At 39.4% G+C, this 21,006-nt stretch overlaps 1 protein-coding gene across 1 annotated transcript in view; it reads right to left on the bottom strand.

Moving 5' to 3' along the window:
• The window catches only part of cog5 (component of oligomeric golgi complex 5), a 73,319-nt gene that overhangs the window by 3,553 nt on the left and 48,760 nt on the right, over positions 1 to 21,006 (bottom strand). Inside the window, exons 8-19 of the mRNA XM_036148927.1 lie at positions 17,824 to 17,983; positions 17,100 to 17,212; positions 16,905 to 16,982; positions 14,428 to 14,509; positions 7,667 to 7,865; positions 6,249 to 6,410; positions 4,933 to 5,032; positions 3,654 to 3,764; positions 2,202 to 2,264; positions 1,832 to 1,935; positions 271 to 508; positions 105 to 181 (exon numbers count right to left, since the gene is read on the bottom strand). Coding sequence (XP_036004820.1) covers positions 105 to 181; positions 271 to 508; positions 1,832 to 1,935; positions 2,202 to 2,264; positions 3,654 to 3,764; positions 4,933 to 5,032; positions 6,249 to 6,410; positions 7,667 to 7,865; positions 14,428 to 14,509; positions 16,905 to 16,982; positions 17,100 to 17,212; positions 17,824 to 17,983 — 1,487 coding nt within the window. The remainder of the gene's footprint in view (positions 1 to 104; positions 182 to 270; positions 509 to 1,831; positions 1,936 to 2,201; positions 2,265 to 3,653; positions 3,765 to 4,932; positions 5,033 to 6,248; positions 6,411 to 7,666; positions 7,866 to 14,427; positions 14,510 to 16,904; positions 16,983 to 17,099; positions 17,213 to 17,823; positions 17,984 to 21,006) is intronic.

The raw sequence follows: 21,006 nt of genomic DNA, 5'->3' as shown, positions 1-21,006 counted from the left end.
AGGGACTTGAACTGGCTCGTTTCCAAATCGACTGAGTTTAGTTCAAAAAGGAGCATAAAGCGGTATAAGTGGCGTGGAGTAGATCACCATCAGAGCACACAGACCTGAAAGAGCGCAGCATCCTGTATGGCTTCCCCAGATCGGACACTCTCCTGCACAGAGGGGCCACGGCCATCTCCATCTGACACACACAGATCCAGACGGGAGTGGCGACACGTTTCAGAGGCCTGGAACCAGACGTTTGCACCTCAGCAGCTGGGCTCTCCTTACCTGAGCGAAGTCAGCAGCCAGTCTCATTTTGCCGCCTTCCCCCAGCGATCGGAGCAGGCTGGCATGGCGGAGGAACAGCTCGATGGCTCTCTGGGCGATGGACTCGGTGCTGTCGTAGACGAAGTCCACACACTGGAAGTGTCTGAAGTAGTCAGCCATTACTCTGGAGATGAAACCCTGCAGCTCCTTCATGTACAGGGAGCACGGGACGTCTGGCTTATCAGGACTGGACAGAGGCCTGGAAAACACACACAGGCGCACACAAAATCAGGCTCATTAAAACTGGGTGACACCCGATCAACCTCAGTTTGACCCTTTTCCCCATAAACGGGACCTTTAATCTATTGGTTGATCCCAACGTATCAACTTCAAGGTATAAAGACAGGAATGGTCTGTTAAACTTTAGAGAAACTTCACCTTTAAAAAGCTGTCAAATCAAACAACTGAAACTCAAACAAGCAGGAACTCATAATAAATAACTTCAAAAAGGAGATGAACTTTATGTTAATAGCTTGTGTGAGTCTGGACTCAGACTTTGTTCCTCGATAACCCACAAAAATGTTTTTCTTTGACAGACATTATCACATCCATTAGACCATTTTAAAGCTAGATTGATGGTCTTAGGGGTGACTTTAAATTATTAATGTTTTGTAATTCTGCCTCATGTAACATTTTAGTTTTCATTTTTTTTAAATAGTCTTTGTGGATGCTATTTATATCAAAAATGTTTTACATGTAATATTTTGTAACTGCTTTGTATTGGTCTTTATTTCTATTTGTTTTTATTTCTATACATTTTTGCCAAGTCTCCCTTGAGTATTTTTTGAGATCATTAATCTCAAAGGCGACTTTCCTGGTTAAATAAAGGTTTAATAAATAAAAAAAAGAGAAGCTGCTACTCTGAAAGCTGCTTTTCACATTGAGAACAGAAGAGCCTCAGTGGGTGGTGGGCTTCAGACATCCATTTGTCTATCATCAGCCTCCAGATGAAAGCGGAGACCCTGATCAGAGATGTAGTCACAGGAACGTCAGACACGCTTTAACGTCAACACAACGGCACCAAGACAAGCAGAACTACTTCAAAATACACAGAAGGACAGCTCTTTATTGTGATTCTTCTGCTTGACATGGTTTGGGATCAGCCAGCGCGCTCCCATCAGGCTGGACTGTGTTCTACTCCTACAGTGCAAAAACAGAACTAAAAACAAGTAAAATTTTCTTGAAATGAATGTATTTGTCCTTGATGTGCGGGTAAATAACATGATCTGCCCCCTAAAATAACATAATTACATATAGTGCACTTGAAGTAAGATGGAGATGAGCTGTTCCCATTTTAAGCCTATTTTAATCTTATTTGCCTCCTCAAATAAGGGACAAATACATTCATTTAAAGACAATTATACTTATTTTTAGTTGTGTTTTTGCAGCGTATGTGACTGGCTGCTTCCATGAATAGGTTTCCATTTCCCTAAGTGAATCAGACCAACAAGTCCGCACATTTTCACAACCTTCTTATCTTACTGAGGGAATAAAAAAAACGCTCCGAGAGCAGCCGCCTCACCCTGAGAAGTCTTCTTGGTGAAGCGTGATGATGATGGCCTCGATGGAGTCGCTCACGGACTGCAGCAGAGGCTGCACGGCGCTGCTCATCAGGGCCTGAACTCCCTGAGGTCAAAACAGGTAAACGGGCACAGTGAAAGACGCGGACATCCATTCAAAAGAAACCGAGCTGGGCTGTAGATGACTGAACAGGATTTTGACCAGTTGGTCCCATAAGGGGCTTCTTAAACTGATTCAAGATAAATGGAAAGGTTTTAGCTGAATGCTGTCTAAACACTGAGCATGTATGTGTGTGCATGCACAAAAACAGGGTTTTAAATAGCATCGTTAATAAATATGAAAACGGCATGGGGGTCAAAGAAGTTGGATACCTCCAGAGAAGATGAGAGGGCATCTACTGCAGCTGGTGGACATGTTCCCAAACCAGAAATAATCTGCAAATCAGACAAACGCAGCTGTTAGCAAGGGCAAAAAATAGCCCACTACAGCACATGTTAGCAGGAGAAACTGTCACTTCGATGTGAAGGTGATAAACCACAACTGCCCGAAGGCTAAAAACAGGCAGGAGGAAGAAAATGAAAACAAAATAGGGCACTTTGTCGACTTAGAAAGCGGGCACAGGAGTTAAAATTAGAGCAAAGCCCTAGGCCTGAATTATGCATCAGTACTGACTGCCTGCAGGCAAGTCGCAGGACAGAAATATCGACTGATGTGAAAATCAAAATGTGTGTCAAGTAATGAGTTTCTTCAACGTTGGTTAGAACTATAAGGACATTTGCAGCATTTTTGCAACATACTCTGTAATACGATCGTTGAGTACGGCCAAGCTTGAATGAGGCGTGGCCCCCAGATGACTCTAAGGTGCCACCAAATCTGCACTCAGTTTATTCATTAAGCATAGGTAAATAGAGCAAGGGATTTTAAAGAAAGAGAAACCCAAATCCTGTTCTTAATGCTGGACTTTTTATTTCTAAGCCAAAAATACGGAAATCCTTCCTGAGTGTCACAGTTATGCTCTTATTTTGTGTAATTCTATCTCATAAAATCCCAGTAAAATACAACCAAGTTTGTAGTTAAAAACTGACATAACATGGAAAAGTTGAAGGGCTGTGAAAACTTTGGTGAGACACTATGAAAATAGTTTAGTTGGTAAAGAGAATCAAATAATGAACTCAGCAAAACAATATAACAGAACTATGACCACTATTCTGATTCTGTTCTGAGTTCATTGCTGTTGCTAAGTAAGGTCCATTTATGCAGAAACTTGGGTTCAAGCACGCCAGTAGACCCGTTTATACATGTCCTCTCTAAGTTACAGGATCTCTAACTGGGTATCATTGATTCAGTTTAATTACATAGAGCCATTTCATAACAAATGCTGTCTGAAGATAGAAATATCTAATTTATCTACATCTATTGCAATCCATCCAATCATATAGGCAGATTCAAAGTCAACTACGTACAATCCAGTTCCTACCCCTCCAGGGTGATCTAAAGCAGTCTTAACAGACTAAATGAGAATAAAGGTGGACAAACATTTATTTACCCTAGCTGCAAATCAGCACCATTTCATGTGCTACTAGAGTTCCCACTGTGACCCACCCACTGTACTGAGATGAAGCTTTCATGCAGCGCTCATTCTCACCAACTATATGCTGCCTTACAGACTTCTGAGACGCCGCAGCAAAAGGAGTTTACAGCAGGCTTACACCACATATCATGAAATAGCAAATCCTCTTTACCGCACGGTGTACTACCAGCCGAGTACGCCTCTAATTGGGCATTCATTTGAATTCGAAACCTACAGGGTTGTCTCTTGTTACCTTGGCAACGGCCTGCTGTAGGCGGTACAGAGAGTTGACCACAGCAACGTTCCTTCTTTGCCCCTCTGTCAACGGTCCGATCACCTGGCTGGCCTCTCCCTGGGTGCACAGCTGTGGACAGGAAGGATGCACAGATGTTCAATAACAGCTGGAGGGCAAAGTTCACCAGACACTGAGGACACGAGCAGTAAACGTTACAGTTTCTGGAGCGAGGCCTCTCCAAACATTATTCTGAGAATCAAAAGTGACCATAAAACCATAAAAATAGATGTTACGTGCAGGAGAGGCTGGCTGACATTGCTGGAAGCTCCTTGATGCTTTTCCATTATTTTTTGCATCATCACCTTCTGTTTTACTGATCATTTCCACATGGTTTTCATAACCCATTAAATCAGAGATGTATTTGGAAGTAAACTCCCGTTTATACTTAATGTCATGAATTGTGGATGAATCGACTGTCGTTGCTGTGAAGGGATTCTTTACCGTGTTATTTATCTTCACCGAGTGTCCAGACCTTCCTTTCTGCACAGATATCTTCAGATCTCAAATTGATGTTACGCTCTCCCTACTATTCTGCTGCTTTTTGGCTTCTAGTAGTGATGCATGTCACAGCTGTCAAACAGATGGCTTTAAATTTGACTTCAGAGTATTTCAGTATGCAGAGAAGTCCCCAGTTAACTCAACGACTACTAGATACCCAGGTCCCGAGGTTGCAAAATAAACCCTCCATCACCGTGCTCGACAGTTGACATGATGTGTTGTTAATGATATGCCATGACTCTCTGAACATGCTACTGTGCACTAGGACAAAACATCTGTACTTTGGTCTTTACCGTTCAAAGGGAAACTGCGCTATACATTTTGAGTTTGTCGACAGGAACCTTTAAAAACAATCGTTGCTGCCATGTTTGTATTTTTTGCCAGGACAGTCTTTAGTCTGGTTATTTCTGAAAAAAATTAAAAAATTAAAATGCTCCCATTTGCTAACGGCCAGTTAGTTGAGATCCTGTTATTAACATTATCTGGTTGCTAATTACCCTCTTATAATGACCACATAGAAAATTAAGGGGGTAAGTAGCAGCCTCTACACTTTGGCTTAATTTTGTTAAACAAATGTTAAATGTCTCCTCAGCAGAGGCTGCATTCAACCGCTTTAAAAAAAAAAAAACCCTGGTAAAGCCAGGTGGCTGCTTCTGACATGCTAGCAAAGCCTGGAGCTAAAGAGTTGGACCTACAGCAGTGACACTGTGGTTGAGATGCATCAGGGCGCCGTACATACCAGCTGCTCTGACTTGACACAGAAGAGCTGGATGGTTTTTGCAGCATTCTTGGCCACGGCAAGAGAGAGGTTTGGATCCACTGATGCCACATTCAACTCACTGGAAATAAGAAAAAAAAAAAAAAGTAAAATGTGACTAATTATAATGCAGCGATATAGAGATTTAAACAAATGATTCATGTGTGTGGCTTTTAGACAAGTTCTGAAAAGTATGCTCTATGGAAAAAAACAAAAAAAAACACATTTCCTATCGGATCCCCTCACAGTCTCTGGCATCGTCATCTTGGCATTATTATCCTTGACATTTACATTTGAGAGCTGGGAGTGCTGCTACTTTACATACAGACAAAAATAAGTGACAGAAATATGCAATTAAGCATCGGCGACAAACAGTAAATGTTACTTGTGCAAAAAGGTCAGGAATTATGGAAAAATTAAAAGTTTATAGTTTATAGATCTCAGACACACACATATAGGTGACACTAGTTACAGCATATTGATTGAATTCACTGGATCTGCTGGGAGAATAGATGCCTTCATGGAGCAGAACTACACCCTCTAACCGGTCTGCTTCCTCCACGCTGCTCTCTCTGGCTGTTTGCATCCACTGAGTTCAAATTTCAGGTCTTTTACCTCAGCCACTGCGAGGCAAGAATAAGTTGTTCATAATAACTATTTTTAGCCGCAATTAAATTATTTTTATTACAAGGGATAAGTGTGATGGAAGATGGATGGATGGATGGATGGATGGATGGATGGATGGATGGATGGATGGATGGATGGATGGATGGATGGATGGATGGATGGATTGATTTCCGGGATTAATTCCCGGCTGAACCAGGGGAGCGGAGCTTTAAACGATTCCCTGTCCCAAGCGTGTCAGCGCGGCCAACTCTGCGCTGCCTCGCCCTGGAGGATTTCAGATATATTATATAAGATATTATATCTTTTATCTCAACCATGGCAGGAGCAAGCAAGGACAACACGTTAATAATAAGTTTTTTTTTATGGCAGTGAAATTATTTTGTTGGTTTGATTTCTGGGCTTAATCTCTGGCGTTTTAGTCCAAATTTCTAAGTTTTATTTTACGGCAAAAGAACTTTGGCTGTCTAGTTGGCTCTTGTATATGGCTATATTAATGAATAAAGGAACTGAATGAATGAAATGTAATAATGTTAATTACGTAACAAGAGGACTATCTGAGAACCTCCTTCCTGTAGAGAAAAATGCCCTGACACAAGCAGGCAGCTAGCTGCTTCATATTCCTGAAACAAGTGTTGTAACTTAAGGTGCATGTCGGCATGCAGCGTACTCACCTGCTGATGGTTTTTATGATACTGTCCAGCTCATCGTTGGACGGTGGGTTGCGCCCCCCCATGGGGAACACAAGATTGATGGGATCAAACAGGCGGGACAGGGACTTGGAGAGGTAGGCTGCCTCGTACGGCTGCAGAGAGTCTTTTAATGCCTTTTCCGGACTTTGTAAACGACACAAAGAGACACAGGATCAAAGAAGGCATGCACACACCTGACCTGTTGTGTCAAGTGGATACGATCCCTGAAAAGATTAGTAAATCAAAATGTGACCGTTAACAATCACCTTCACACCCACTAGCACCCGCTAACTGCATTTAATGCACACATACATCCTTGTTTTTAATACAAAGTGAGGACCTTGCTTTGACTTCCACCCTTTCTATGGCTTAATCCTCATTTTTACCAGTATATACCTAGCCCTAACCTAAACCCATTATGGTTGTCAATTTGAGGATGATAGGAAACCATCAATAAATTCAAACTTGTGCAGGGTTGTTTGAAAAGAAAAAAAATCACTGAATCTGTGTATTGTATCCTTACTTGCTAGGAAAAAACACTTACTTGAGTCATTAAAGACTGAAAGTCAATTATCCTCTCTTTTACTGCCACTAACCTCTTTTATCCTCCAGATTTAAAAACTGGCTTAGAGCTTATCTGCTTAGCTGTGTTTCCCTCCTAGATGAAGCCGTTAAAGGAGCTAGTACGGCCATTAACCCTTTACTTTGTCATAATCATAGAAAGGATCAGTGTTTCTCTGTCTTCTCAAAGCCCCAGTCAGTCATGGCAGACGGCTTCTGGTCCCGTAAAGGGGAGTTTTCCTCTCCATTTTTGCTACAAGCATGCTCGGTATGAGGGATTGCTGCAAAGTCAGTGACACGATGCAATCTGCTGGGTTTCCTCAGATAGAAACGTTTTCAACCAATATGGAAATTTATTTTTTATTTTTTTTGTTTGGTAACTAGGATCAATTGGAACAAGTGTACTTTCAATGTGTCTGTATGATTGGATTGACTTTCTAAAGTGCCTTGAGAAAACGTTTGTGGTGAATTGACATTTTATAAATAAATTGAATTGAACTTAATTTAAATACATTGTTAACTTTGATGAGTGTGTGTACATTTTTAACAGATCTGTGAATTTATTTAAATTAGAGCCTGTTTCTCCTTGCAGAACAAAGTACTTTCTAGAATATAGAGCAGAGCAGGCTGCTATAAACTCAAGTTATGCCTGAAAACAGGCAGAACAGAAGGATTACAGGTGATTTAAGAGCTGAAATAGTTGTGATAAAAGGTATTTCACTTATTTTGTATAAAAGATTGTTGGCCCCAAACAAATTAGAAATACTCGGGGAAAAAGCGTGGCCTTCCAGTTTCAGTGAAAACAAAATGAAAATGACTTTGAAGGTGTTGATTCTCACTTGTAGTCCTGTTTGCCATGTGTGAACAGGTCCTGGCTGTCTATTTCTGCAGTGTCCAGAGACACGTCCAAGCCTCCAGTGCTCGTCAGAGCCCCCTGCAGGCTGGTGCTGTACTGCTGCAGGCGGCGCCACAGCTCGTTGTACAACCGCAGCAGTTTCGGATACTCTCCCTCAAAAGCCTGCTTGAGGAAAGAGGAGGCTGGACAGGCAAAAGCAAGGAAGCAAGTCGTTAAATCAGAAACAGAAAATCAAAAATCTAAATGGTACAACAATCCATTATGTGTCACATCTGGAAATCCTCTTTACAGTTCTCTTTAGATTAAACATTGCATGGGTTGTCTTCTTGCTGTGTGCTCAGTCTGCTGAATTTTAAGTTCCCTCACGGAAAGTTTCTAGCGAACAAAAAAAATATATTTTCTGTGGTTGTGCAGCTGACAACTTGTTAAAGTGAAAGTCAAGCACAGAACTCTGTAGATAAAACTCAGAAATTATGCCAAGAATTTTGCTGAGGTATTGAGTGACACAATGTGTAAAAATCAAACACTTGAAGTGCAACAGCACTGACAGAAATTTACATCTAAATTTTCAATATCTGGCAATCAAAACGTCTTTTATAACACCATTTTAATTTTAAGTGTTGAAAGAGCTCCTCCTTTAAACTTACACTTCAGACACTAAACAAGTCCCTTTCTTGTTTGGTGTCTGATCCTTTAGGGTCTAAAACCATCTACAATAGGATATATGATACTGACCATACATCTTGTACATCTTACTTTGAAAACTTGAGTTATTTTTTTATATTCTACTCATACTTTAATGTAAAAACAGTGGTTTTACAACTTCATTCCAGATCGTCCTGACCTATTTGTTTCTAATTCATAGCTCTTTACTATCAGTTGTCAGTGATGAATGTGTCTCAACTCCAACTATTTAGACACTGGACTTGTTTTTAGTGAAAAAGTGAAAGATGAGCTTTATTTAGTTAGTGGGTGACGGCAGAAAATTGAATAAAGGTAATAAAGCTAAAATGTGATTTTTTTTATGTTCTTTTCTCTGTGGTTGCCATTGTTGTTTATAACCATATTCATACACAATGTTCAAGTACTTTACAGGACATCAAAGGAAAGAGTGAAATAAAAAACATAAGCTCTGTCCTTTTCAAAACACATTGATAAATGAAACACTAAGATTAAATCCAAAATTGGTTCCGTCATTAGAATGCGCTTCCTCTTTACCTCCTCTGTAAAACTTACTTCTGCTCAAACGATACATTCTCCCCCTTTTACATTACGGTGATGTAATTTTCTAAGCAGCATGCAAGAGCGCACTCCTAAAAGCCGGATGTCCTCTATCACTGCCCTCCGGTATGCACCAGTCCCTTCAAAACACACCACTGCACTCTATCAGACTCCCCTAATTGGCCATCATTACACAATTCTCGTGAAGTTCATTGGTTCATGTTAACATACAAAATTCAGCCTGGCCTGTTTCCATCCTACCCGTGTCAACTATTGCACATCTAATCCTCAGCATACAAGTGGTTCTGCAAACTTGATTATGTTAACTGTCCCAGAAACGCTCTCTGCAATAGAGTTCTAATCATCCTAGTCGGCACAATCCAGAGACGGGAACAAATGACAAAAAAATGCTCCAACTGAATGTTTTATGTGAAGTTAACCTTTTTATGGACAAATGTTATTCATACTGCTAGCCCATTTGTTTCCATCATTTTGATAGAAATCTTATTTTGATTATTTAGTTATGTCTGCCAATAGTCACTTGGCAACATGAAATGGTGTACCATGTCCATTTATACAATTATTATTTAAATGTGTCCACTCTTTCAGCCCCCTTTCCCTCCAAAAGGCACTGCCTTTATCACGATGCCGTTGTAAAAAGGAAACTGCTCTGAATTTGCCTGTTTAAAGATTAAATAAAAATTAAAGATAAGGCATAAGAATAAAAGCATTGCATAGAAAAATTACGTTAATAAAGTACAGATACTAAGGCATTAAAAACAAATCCAAACAGTTCATTAGTCAGAATCTCTGATCAGAAGCTGCAGTAAACAGTGTTTTCAGTCCTGATCTACATGAATCAACAGTTTCTGCACATCTCAGATTATTAGGGAGTTTGTTCCTTAGCTGAAGAGATAGAAACTAAATGATACATGTTTACGTCTGGTTCTGGGAACAATAAGTAAGCAGGTCTCTAAAGACCTTAGGGGTCTACATGGTTCATATCTGACAAGCAACTCGGAAAAGCATTTCTGCCCAAGATCATACATGATTCTTGGAACTGATCCATTTTCCTGGTGTTGGTCAGGACCCTGGCAGCATCATTTTGGATGAGCTGAAACTGCAGCTACACCACTAAATACACCGTTGCAGTAATCTAACCTACGTAAAATAAAAGAATGCACCAATTCTTCTGTGTCCTGTTTTGACAGGATATCCTTTATTCTGGCAGTGCTTTGAGTAACATCCAGATACAGACTTTATGTGTTTGACAGAAAATAGACAATTTAGCCCAAAACTACACCCAGGTTCATATACTCTGTAGCTTTTAGCCCAATTGAGTTTAATTGAGTAATGATCTCCACCTATGCATTTTTTGAGACCAAAAACAATAATTGCCATCTCATTTGCACTGAGTTGGAGGAAATTCTGACCAATTCACACAATTATATTATGGGCACACTGACTCAGTGTAAAGTCAGAAAACCAAAGGGAAAAAAAAATCCTAAAAGTATGAAAAATCAACAATATGAGATTTTCTATTGTTTTTCTAAGTAAATAACTTCTTTCAAAACACTTTTGACAAAGAGCTGTTTGTGATTTGTTTTCTTACCTTTTAGGTTTATTTAGATCTGATGGGACAAAGAGAAGCTCATGGTTTGGTTTGTAAGGTGCCCCCCCCCCCCCCAGATAAGTGATACTTTCAGCTGCTTCCATTCACTGCTTCAAGTATTAACAAAAATAGTGCACAGCCTGCTAATATTACGCATTCTTTACAAATAAACAAAATTAAATGGAAAGTGTCAAACGCAACAGATGTCATAACCAATTGCAATGTTTATCTGAGTGCTTCCAGAATTTTAGTTCTCTGAGTGATAGTTTTTTGCTTAACCGGTCAGTGATGAACTACAGGAAGACTATATTACAACATTTCTGATTGCATTTGAACTGGATCTTTTTGTCCTTATGTATTTTAAGGTAACTTGTTATGAATTTCCAAATTTAACTGAGCAGCTAAAGAATGCTAATTTATGAGTAGCAATAGGTATGCCATGCACTAGAGGGGAAACTATTTCCACAAAAGAACCTAAGATGCTTGTATAAAATGTATTTTCATCTAGTACATTCTCTTATTTAACCAGAACAGTTCAGTGCATCTTCTACTTTAGTCTAATCATAAGACATATCTCTGGTAGGTTTGTGGCAGCTATGGGGCTTTTTGCTAAATAAGAATGAAAAGTATGTCAATGTTTATTTGCTGCTTTTGTCTATAAGAAAAAACAAAGTTAAAAACAAAGATGTCACCATATAAGTCCCATGTTAAACACAATAGTGTTTCTTCCACATTTCTTTCTTAGAATATTTTCAGACACTGAGCCTGAGAGAAACAACAGGTTTTTTGACAAGGTTAGATTGAAGCCAAGTATGAGAGCAAGCAGCCAAAACCGCCTCTCCTGTTCTCACTTTGGTATTCTCTGTAATCAGACAACTCTGTACTGAAACGCCTCCATGTGATCTGGGAGTGTGTGAACGTGTGAGAGAAAGAAATGCTATTGTTGGAATAATTAAGTCTTTTTTTCTTAGTCTTGGTCTTACAAAGATTCAAATATACACCCACTATCAATCCACCCACTACGCTTTAGATTTCGGTGATTTTGATAAATTATTATTATTTCACTTTTATTGTGGGTGAATGCATTCAATTTGTTTTACAAATATTAGAACAAAGACTATATTGATGTAGAAAAAAATGGAAGAATGAAGACAGAGGTAAAATGAAGTAGCTTCAAATAACCCTATTTTGAACTCCACATGTTTAAAGAAGCAGAAAAACATAGGTAAACTAGAATTGTAAAAGTAATCAAAATCACAATAAAATTGATACTAAAAAAATATTTTAAGTTACTCATTTGTGTCACACCAATTACAACTGACTTATTCAAATTTGCCTAAACTGTCACATTTTTCCCAACGATGATCTGATGCTACGAGTTTAAGTTTCCAGCAGCAGATCATTGTGTTAATCGACATGTTAAGCTCCGCTAACATATTAACATGTTTAACAATTGATGTGTGGTGTGACTTTTATAGACATATTCTGGCACTGTCTAATAATGTCACCTCAAAAATGAAAGCATTGTCATAACTTAGAATTAGTGGTTTATAAATACATAGCTGTTGTGCACCCACTGGGAGGCGCCATGTTGCGTTGCTATTTCTGATTTCAGGAGCCGAAAGAGGCCAAACTTGTCAGCCATCTGCATTTTCCCTATCTGTCTTCTATATGAAGACCTGCTGTCGGTGGAGGAGGAGTAGAAACAAACAAAGATGACCAGAGATCATTCTATTTGCTGTTTTCTGTTGATATGGAGGATTATCCACACTCTTTGCCCAGCGAAAGGGAAGAGAAAGTAACCAAGAAACGAAAATGGAGTAATAACCGGGAAACATTAGAGTCTATATCGGTGTAGCTATTATTACCAGGTGGAGTGGAAATAATTCACGAGGGAGCAGGGATTTAAAGCGGACGCGAAGGTTGCAGGCTTTCTGCTAGACAGGTAAGTTAATTCAATATAACGGTGAAGTTTATTTTGCCGTTATGTTAGAAGCAGAGCAGTGTAGTCCAGCAACTACTCTATCGTCCTAGCAGGGAGGCCTGGTGAGATGTGCGTACGTGAAGGAATATCAGCCGGCCTGTTCACTGTCTGTAGCGCAGCGGAAACGGGTCTAATGAACAGGAAGTAGAGGTTACAAACTATGATGGACCACGCCTTTAAAGAAAAATGGAGAGAGGTTTTCAGGAATATGTTACAAGCTGTAATTGTTATGTCATGTCAACTATTATTGACGATGTTAAATGCTGTCTGGAGACGTAGAGCAGGAAATACAATTTATGTGAGTTATGGGACTTTCCGGGAAGTCATTGACAGCAGAAACCTCTGATCAGTCATGTGAGGTAAATATTCGCTATGTCAGAACTTAATCGGCAAATATGTTTCCATTTCCCGTTCTGCGCATTAACCTTTTTTAAATATGGCTTTCTATTTTTGTTTTTTTTGTAGCACTAGTGGCTAATTTTTTCAAAGTAAGCTGACAGGAAAGGGAGTTTTGAGAGAGGGGGGGAAGACATGCAAAGGACCTCAGGGCTGAATTGAACCTGGGTCAGTTGCGGCTTTAGTCGAGGACTAAGCCCTCCATACATGGGTCATGCTCACTACACCAGCACCACCAGAGCACGTCCCTGTGCATGAACTTGTTTGCAAAATCCAAAAAAACACCTCAAGCCAGCATAAAAATTTTATTCTGAAACTGAGGAAGTTATTACAAATGTTCCCGTTTCCACCAACCTCCAATTGCGATATTTCAAAACGCGTATTAAAAAATGTTGATGGAAACACGGCTATAGTGGCTTTCCTAAGCTAGTTAACTCTGTGTTGAAGTAGAGGCACTAGCTAATGAGTTCAGTGGGACACAATCATGTTAATATTGTAAACCAAATAATACTGATAAAATGTACTCTTATTTTACTGCACTTTGTGAATACATTGTGAACATTAATGCAGTATTGGAAAGCAGAAATGCCTGATCCTTATCGAGTTAAAAAGTATCAGGGACAATTTAAATCTATGAAAGTTTATTTTTCTTTTGAGTTAAATTGGTGGGATGTGAGCTTTTCCTGGAGGAGCAATACGCACAAAGTTGCTCATTTGTGTATTACTCGATATAAATGAATGGTGTTGGTTAAAGGAGCAGATAAATTACTCTCAAGTTCCCCCGTGTTAAGTCAGGTGTTTGCTAGATCACCCTTCTAAGATACTCTTGAGTCCAGTTATTTTAAGCTGACCTTTTATGTGTCAAGTATTTTTCATAATGTTAAGTTTGTAGATTATAAATGAAAAAGATATTAAAGGTGTGTTCTGCATCCCTGACAGGATTGCTCTAGGTTGGTGCAAGGAGTGGGAACCTGCATCTTTCTAGGGTTTTGGAGAGCCAGGAGGGCTGGGGCCTGGATAAATTTAAAGATGATAAGTAGTAAACTGAACATGTAATTTGGTCTAGTTTGACTTCACTTAAACATCTTAAATGAAAACGACACAGACAAAAAAAAAAGAAAACGACACAGACAAAAAAAAAAAAAAGAAGTAAACTGTAAACAAAGATATGCATTTTTCTGGCTCATTCGACAGATGAGGAGGATGAAATGGATAGAATCGACTATCTCATTCAGTCAAGACAACTGTACATTTGTGTTTCCATGGTTACACCATACATCTAGTACAGTTAAGACAAAACTATTTTTTGATGCACATTATATGCACATCACAATTATTCGCATTGTTCAGTTACTGAATCTGAGTTAAAGTTAAACGCTACAGACGTGCAACAGCGTCTTGAACCCTCAAGCTACTTTTATGTGTAAGAGTTATGAATCAATGTGGGATGTATGGATGCATTTTGGATGAAAGTGAAAGCAGCTGTAGCTTCAGCCCAGCACACAGAGCAGAAAACACAGACCAGTCGTACCTTCAGTAGCTCGGTGAAACTCCTCGCTTAGGGTGCTGGTTACATCAGTCCAGAAGGTGTAGAGGATGTCTGGCTGACCATCCTGTCATCAGAGAGAAACAAGTGAAACCCTCATATCTGCATTCATAGATCTTTATTAGGTTGCTGAAAATTGCGTGGGAGACTATTTTGACTTAATAAACCAGATGTTTCCACTATGTTGTCATTTAAATGTGATCTGTAAGAAGAATCAATTCATTAGCAAGGGATTTTATAGAAAAGATAATTAGACTATCTCCACAAATCTTATTATTGTTCTAAGCCGATCAATTTTCAGCTCCTCGGCAGGAAGCTAAAAACACAGGGGACTAAGCAGAAAACAAGAATCAAACATGGACCCCTCCAGTGTTTTCTTAACAAAAACAGCAGCTTTTTAAGCTGTGGTGCAGCTGGTGGAAAATCCCAGAATGGAAATTGAGAATCAGGAATGGTTTGGGGTGCCATTCCCACCAAATTAAAATAATCTTATATAACAGCTGCAATATATTTATTTATCTGATAACTTTTTCTGTATTTCGTAAGACGCAACAACATCACAGTTTAAGAACTCAAGAAATCCTGAATGTGATTTTGGTCTCGGCTCCTACAGAGATGAGCTGGAGAAACTGTGACTGAGAGGGAACAACACCAATGTGCATAAATGTGCCTGAAAAACAGGCCCTTGGGGAGGCCCTGTAACCTCTTCTAAATGAACAAAGATCAGCCTGCAATACAGATTTTATTCCATGCAACTATTAAAGGCCCCATAATGAGCTCCAGCTCATTTGCTGCATTCTGCCCTTTGTACGTGAATGTCAGGAAAGTGTTTGCGATAGATCCTGTTGCAGGGTCGCCGCAAGCTGCCGTGGGCCGACATGTTCACGTCTCAGTGGAAAAAAACACACGGGCTCATATTAAGCTGAAGGAAGATGATGGTGCAGCTGTACTGCTGTTGAGTCTTGCATTTAGACATGTCATTAGGTCTCAAATCACACCTCCATCTATGGGTAATTGGTGAGAGCTTTGTCTCCATAGTAACAGTCTCCCACTCCGATTCCTACTACCAGGTTTTGTGAGGAGGGAAAAAGGGAAACACTGGCGATGGCCACAGAGAGACCGCTACGGTTAGTGCTGAAACGATTACTCTTCTAAGTGAAGGAGCTGGCAGCCTGAGGCTTCAGTCGGTCTTTTCCTTTTCTTTAAAACAATCCTTTCTTCCAGAAACTACAATCCATGCTCAGCAACATAAAACACCAGCTGTTTCCCCTGATGGTGTTACATTTTTTTTAGTGTAGCTCTGTGACAGCAGAGGCGCCGTGACAGAGAGAAAGTACTATATGCAACATGTCTTCTTTTAGCGTTGCTTTGGAATTTCTACCTTCAGATAAATGTTGACTCAGTTGGAGAGTAAAGAGGGTGACAGATTTCTGTTTTCTAGTTACCTGCTTGTAGACATAGAAAAATGTATAAAATCTCCCCACATTTAGATCTTTAGGTGAGTGGATATAATGAGAGCAGCAGTATATCAATAACCAAGTATCTGTACGTGTGCTTGTTTTGCTGATCCGTTCTCTCGCCCTGGTTCAGCCCAAGATTTCATCCAATTATTTTCAGTGGTGTGAAAAAGTGTAGCCCCTTAACAGATTTCTTCTGTTCTTTTTGTCACATTAAAATGCTTCCAACCATCGAACAATTGTTAATATCAGACAAATATAACCTGAGTACATACAAAAAGCAGCTTATAAATGATTAGCATTTATAAGCCAAGCTGGCCCTATAAGGAACAAATTATTGCCCTTTAAATGCAATAACTGGTTGTTCTACTCCTGGTGGCATCAGCTGTTTGTGATAACTGCTGCCAAGTCTGCAGCATCATACAGTGGAGGATTTGCAAAAATGTTGTAATTCAGCCCCATTTAAAGGGGTTTCTAGCTAGAATGACCAATTAGGACCATAATACAGCATTTTAATTGGACTTAAGTCCAGACTTTGACTAGGCCACAGCAAAATCATCAATTTTCTTCTTTTTCAGTCATTCAGAGTTGGACCTATTGTTGTACTTCGGATCATTGTTTAGATGCATAACAAAAACAAACTTGAGTTTAAAGTTAAGGACCCATGGTCAAATATTCACCTTCAGGATTACGGCATTAATATTTTCAGAAAGTGCCACATTTTTCTGTAAAAATTAAATAATTGTGAAGCCAACTTGATACTGACAGTACCATGCTTGCTTCACCATCCTATCCTATATGCTATGTCATGATTGTATTGTGATTATTATTTCTGAATTCATGAAAATAGTCCCACTGATGCAGGTGTTTGTACAGTAATAGTGTAAAGGCTTCAGATGACATTTGTAGGGAATTGCTGCTGTATAAACTGAGGTGAATTGAACTAATACCACTACCAGGCCCATGCCTAAATATAAACCAGTCAAAACACTGAAGCCCACTCACCTTGATGATCTCATCAACAAAGCACACATGACTGACAGGGTCTCTTTTCTTCATCAGGACTTTCTGCAGGTGCTGCACCTGAAGAAGTTTTAGCAAACGTCACTTCTGAAACAAATGACGAGCCGAGCGCACTGCCATTTGTTTTAATAGTTAATCTGATAAAGTGGATGTAGAGTCGGTCCAGGGTCTGTGTACCTGTCTGCATGCTGCACAGATCTGGTCCATCAGTTTCTCCAGGTTGGTCCACAGAGCAGCGCGGAAGGCTGCAGTGTTGCCTGGTGTGGGCATCACTGCTCTGCCTGGAGCCCCTGGAAAGAAGACAAGCAGTGGATTACCTGCCAATATAATTCAGATCAGAGCCAAAATCCTATCATACACAGCCCAAAACATGCCTGAAATGTTGGTTTCACATTTCCCCTGTCCTAAAGTCCAGATAAGCACGTTGAGATGTAAAGATGCAGATTAATGGAAACGTTTAAAACAACAGAATATGTTTTTTGAAGAATCAGCTAGGTAAAGAAACACCAGCAAACTAATCATCCCAGCGATATATGAGGAAAACTTTTTTTTTGTTTTGTTTTTTGCATGCTGTGGACTACTTTTTTACAATTGTGTTATTTTATAATTGAGTCTAATATCAATTCCTAACTTTTATCGTGGCTGACTGAACACTGGATTAACTAGAACAGGGATGGAGATCACATTAGGGCGATGACTGCATTTTCCCCATGGGTTCAAATATGCTATTCTCTGTGGTCATGGTGTAATATTCTATTTTCGGACCCAGCCGACATGTGAACTGGGCTAACCCAGAAAACACTATTGTCTTTCATCTTTCTGAAATTAGGACAATGTGCTTCTTTATTCCAGTTCGCTTAAGTCAAACTTCTGTTTGGGCCAGCTGCCGACTGGTTCTTACCTCGGGGGTTAGTAGCCTGCGTCAGACCCTTGATGTCAAGGGCTTTAGTGATGTTATCCTTTATGGTGGTCTGGTATCCCCCCACCACGTTGTTGATAGTCTCTCTCAAGCTGCCCAGGTTGTAGAAAACCTGCAAAGCTGTTCCCACCTGGGTTGGGTTCTGAGCAAAGAGTGAGCAGAGGAAAATATTAGGAAAGGAACTGAAAGTAAACAGTGAAACAATGCTCATGTCACGCTGAGGTCCTATATGACTTTGTTTATCACTGAACCAACAGCGTCGAGGCCTGAGGCCGGGTTGTGCGATGAAAATATAAACAACTCTTTGCTTCTCGCGAAAATAAAATCTATAAAATGATTGTGTAAGAATACTGATGTGGTTCCATGTAAGAAACTAGTCAGCTGTACTTGTGGTGAATGAAAGTAACACAGCCATGTGCCGGCGTTTCCCACTCTTTCCATCATCAGTGGATACTGATACTTGGTTTCCTTTTATTTGAAAAGCTAAACTGAAAGGAAAAAAGGGGAAGAAAAAGATGGAGGAAGAAGAGAGAATTGGGAAAAGAGAACATGAGAAATGCGGCCGGCACCTGTGGCTCTGCTTGTTGCCAGAAAACTCATCTTAATGGCTTTTGTAGTTCCACACACAAACACTCTTTTTTTTTTTTTTTGCCTGCAAGTGCAGAGTTGACAGCAGCAGCTAAAAATACAGGTTACACCGAGTTAATGAGTGACACTGCTGGGAGTAAGTAGCACAGCGAAGCCAAAAAGTGAAAAAAAAAAAAAAATGGATGCGCATGTTTGCAGCAATAACTTCACTGTCTATTTTTAGGAACTTGCATCTACTGTTTGGCTAATTATAGCAAAAATGCAAACAGTGTGCCTTGGAAACAGCTTTTCATAAGTTCTACCAAGCTCACAACCACCCAGTCAGCCCTCAGCTTCTGTTGAGGATCTTGTAGATTTACTTTAGTCTCAATATTGTGACACTTAAGGATGAAATCGACCCAATAGAGAAAGAAAAAAGTCACCATGGAAGAAAGCTCCTACAGGTAAAGCTCAGCAATCTAAGCGGAGAAAGGCTGAATGCCTGTGGAGAAAATCAAAGCTCCAGGTTCACTTTGACATTTAGAAAGAAAGTCATCAGCTATACTCGGGAATTAAAAAGAACTTGCCAGATATAATTCTTCTGATATTAAAAACACAAAGACTGCTGAAACTGTATTTACTGTTGTTGACGGGCTGATAGACCCATCGCCACCTGTCCCTCCTGAACTTGTCCAACGAGTCCTGCACTGACTTTGCAGACGTTTTCCTAACAAAATCCAGGGAAGTTGGCAGACGACACCACCGTCACTGGTCTGATCCAGGGCAGTGATGAGTCCAGCATACAGTAGGTGGATCGGCTGGTCTGATGACAGAGGACTTCCAGAGAACACCCCCCACACTGCCTTTAAGAGGAGATGTTAGTCAAATTCTACGCTGCCATTATTCGGTTCAGTTAATGGCAGTGTGGCATTTGGACCTTTGAATGTTGCTATGGGTTCTTCTGGGACCTTCTGGATGAGACTTGCATAATTGGAGTAATGTTGGTTGTCTGGCCTCTTCTACTTTTCTAGATCTTTCACTTTATCTTTGTCTAATAATGAAACTTGTTTGATAATATGAAACATTTAAGCTAAAGCTAAACTACCGTAGCTAAAACAATCAATGAGGGACTAAATACTCTTTCAAAGCACTCTACCAGATTATAGTGTGGCATTCTTACTGGAAGTGTTGACAATCCACACGAGGGGACATTGGCTCTTTAGATGAAAGGGTATTCCATGAAAAGCGAAACAAATAACTACGAGGAAATGCTAATGTGATGTCAAATCCACAGATGATAAATTACAGGAAGCTCTGGGTAATGCAAGCAGTTTTAAAAAAAAGTCTGACAAATATAACAACAATTATACAGAAATTTCTATGAAACTATGCTTAAACACCTTAAAAAACATACAACTTACTATATGTGTGTAAGAGTTGGTGCTGAAACTCCTTCTTGTTAACTATCTGTAAGGAGTAAGTAATATCTTACAACCACTGTCATCAACACGGCGTTGCTAGGCAACAGTGGGGGGATGTTATGTTAGATTGGCTGCAATCAATAAACACAAAGCTTGTAATTCTTATCCCATTTGTTCACAGTTATTCATTTATATATATATATATATATATATATATATATATATATATATATATATATATATATATATATATATATATATATATATATATATATATATAAAAAATATGCGCTTGTTTGTTATTCGGGTTTCGGCGGCACTGAAATGTGAAAAGCTGTTTGTCAATGGATTTTAATTTGGATTTTAATTTTATGGATGGATTTTAATTTTAATTAAAGCAACTGTAAATCTGTTCCATATAAATAAATTATAAATAAACCCAGCCATAACAGATTAATGTATATGGTATCAAATTTCTACATGTCTACAAATTTAAATGTGAGTTTTGGCAGGCAGGGGCTGAATATTTGACAATAAATATTTAGTCACTTACAGGATAAGTTTCAATTGAAACTTATCCTGTAAGTGACTGCGATTTATCACTGCACTTTATCCTGTACTGTAATTCACTGCAAGGTATCCTGTAGAGTTACTGCAATCTTTCTGAGCTGTGTGAAAACGAAATTTCGTTCTGTATACACTCTGTGTATACAAAATGACAATAAAGAAAGTCTAAGTCTAAGTCTAAGTCTAAAATTAACTCTCAAGTGGATTTGGTCTTGTGTACATTAGGGCTGGGTATCATCTAGGATGAGCCGATTCGATACGATTCTCGATACACAGCTCACGATACGATACGATTCTCGATACATGGCTCAGCTTGCTTTGATTCCAATATCGATATTTATTACTTTGAATTAATGCTCAGTGATTCAATCACCAAAATCAGCCAAATATTATGTTTATGTTCTATTTATTGATCACAGACATATTAACAGGAAAATAAAGTGCATTTGCTTCAATGCATTTAACGTGTCACAGAAACCAAAAATGTGCCCAAACATCTGATTTTAGGGACAAAGGAGCTTCTAAAATCCTGTCGGCCGTTCCACAAATTCGTCTCACTTGCTCTCCTTCGCTGTGAACTGTAATGGTTGCGCTGTAATAACGCCCCCTA

This window comes from Fundulus heteroclitus, chromosome 17 (genome assembly GCF_011125445.2).
Source record: "Fundulus heteroclitus isolate FHET01 chromosome 17, MU-UCD_Fhet_4.1, whole genome shotgun sequence".
Taxonomy (NCBI): domain Eukaryota; kingdom Metazoa; phylum Chordata; class Actinopteri; order Cyprinodontiformes; family Fundulidae; genus Fundulus; species Fundulus heteroclitus.
This window is presented reverse-complemented; position numbering and strand designations above follow the sequence as displayed.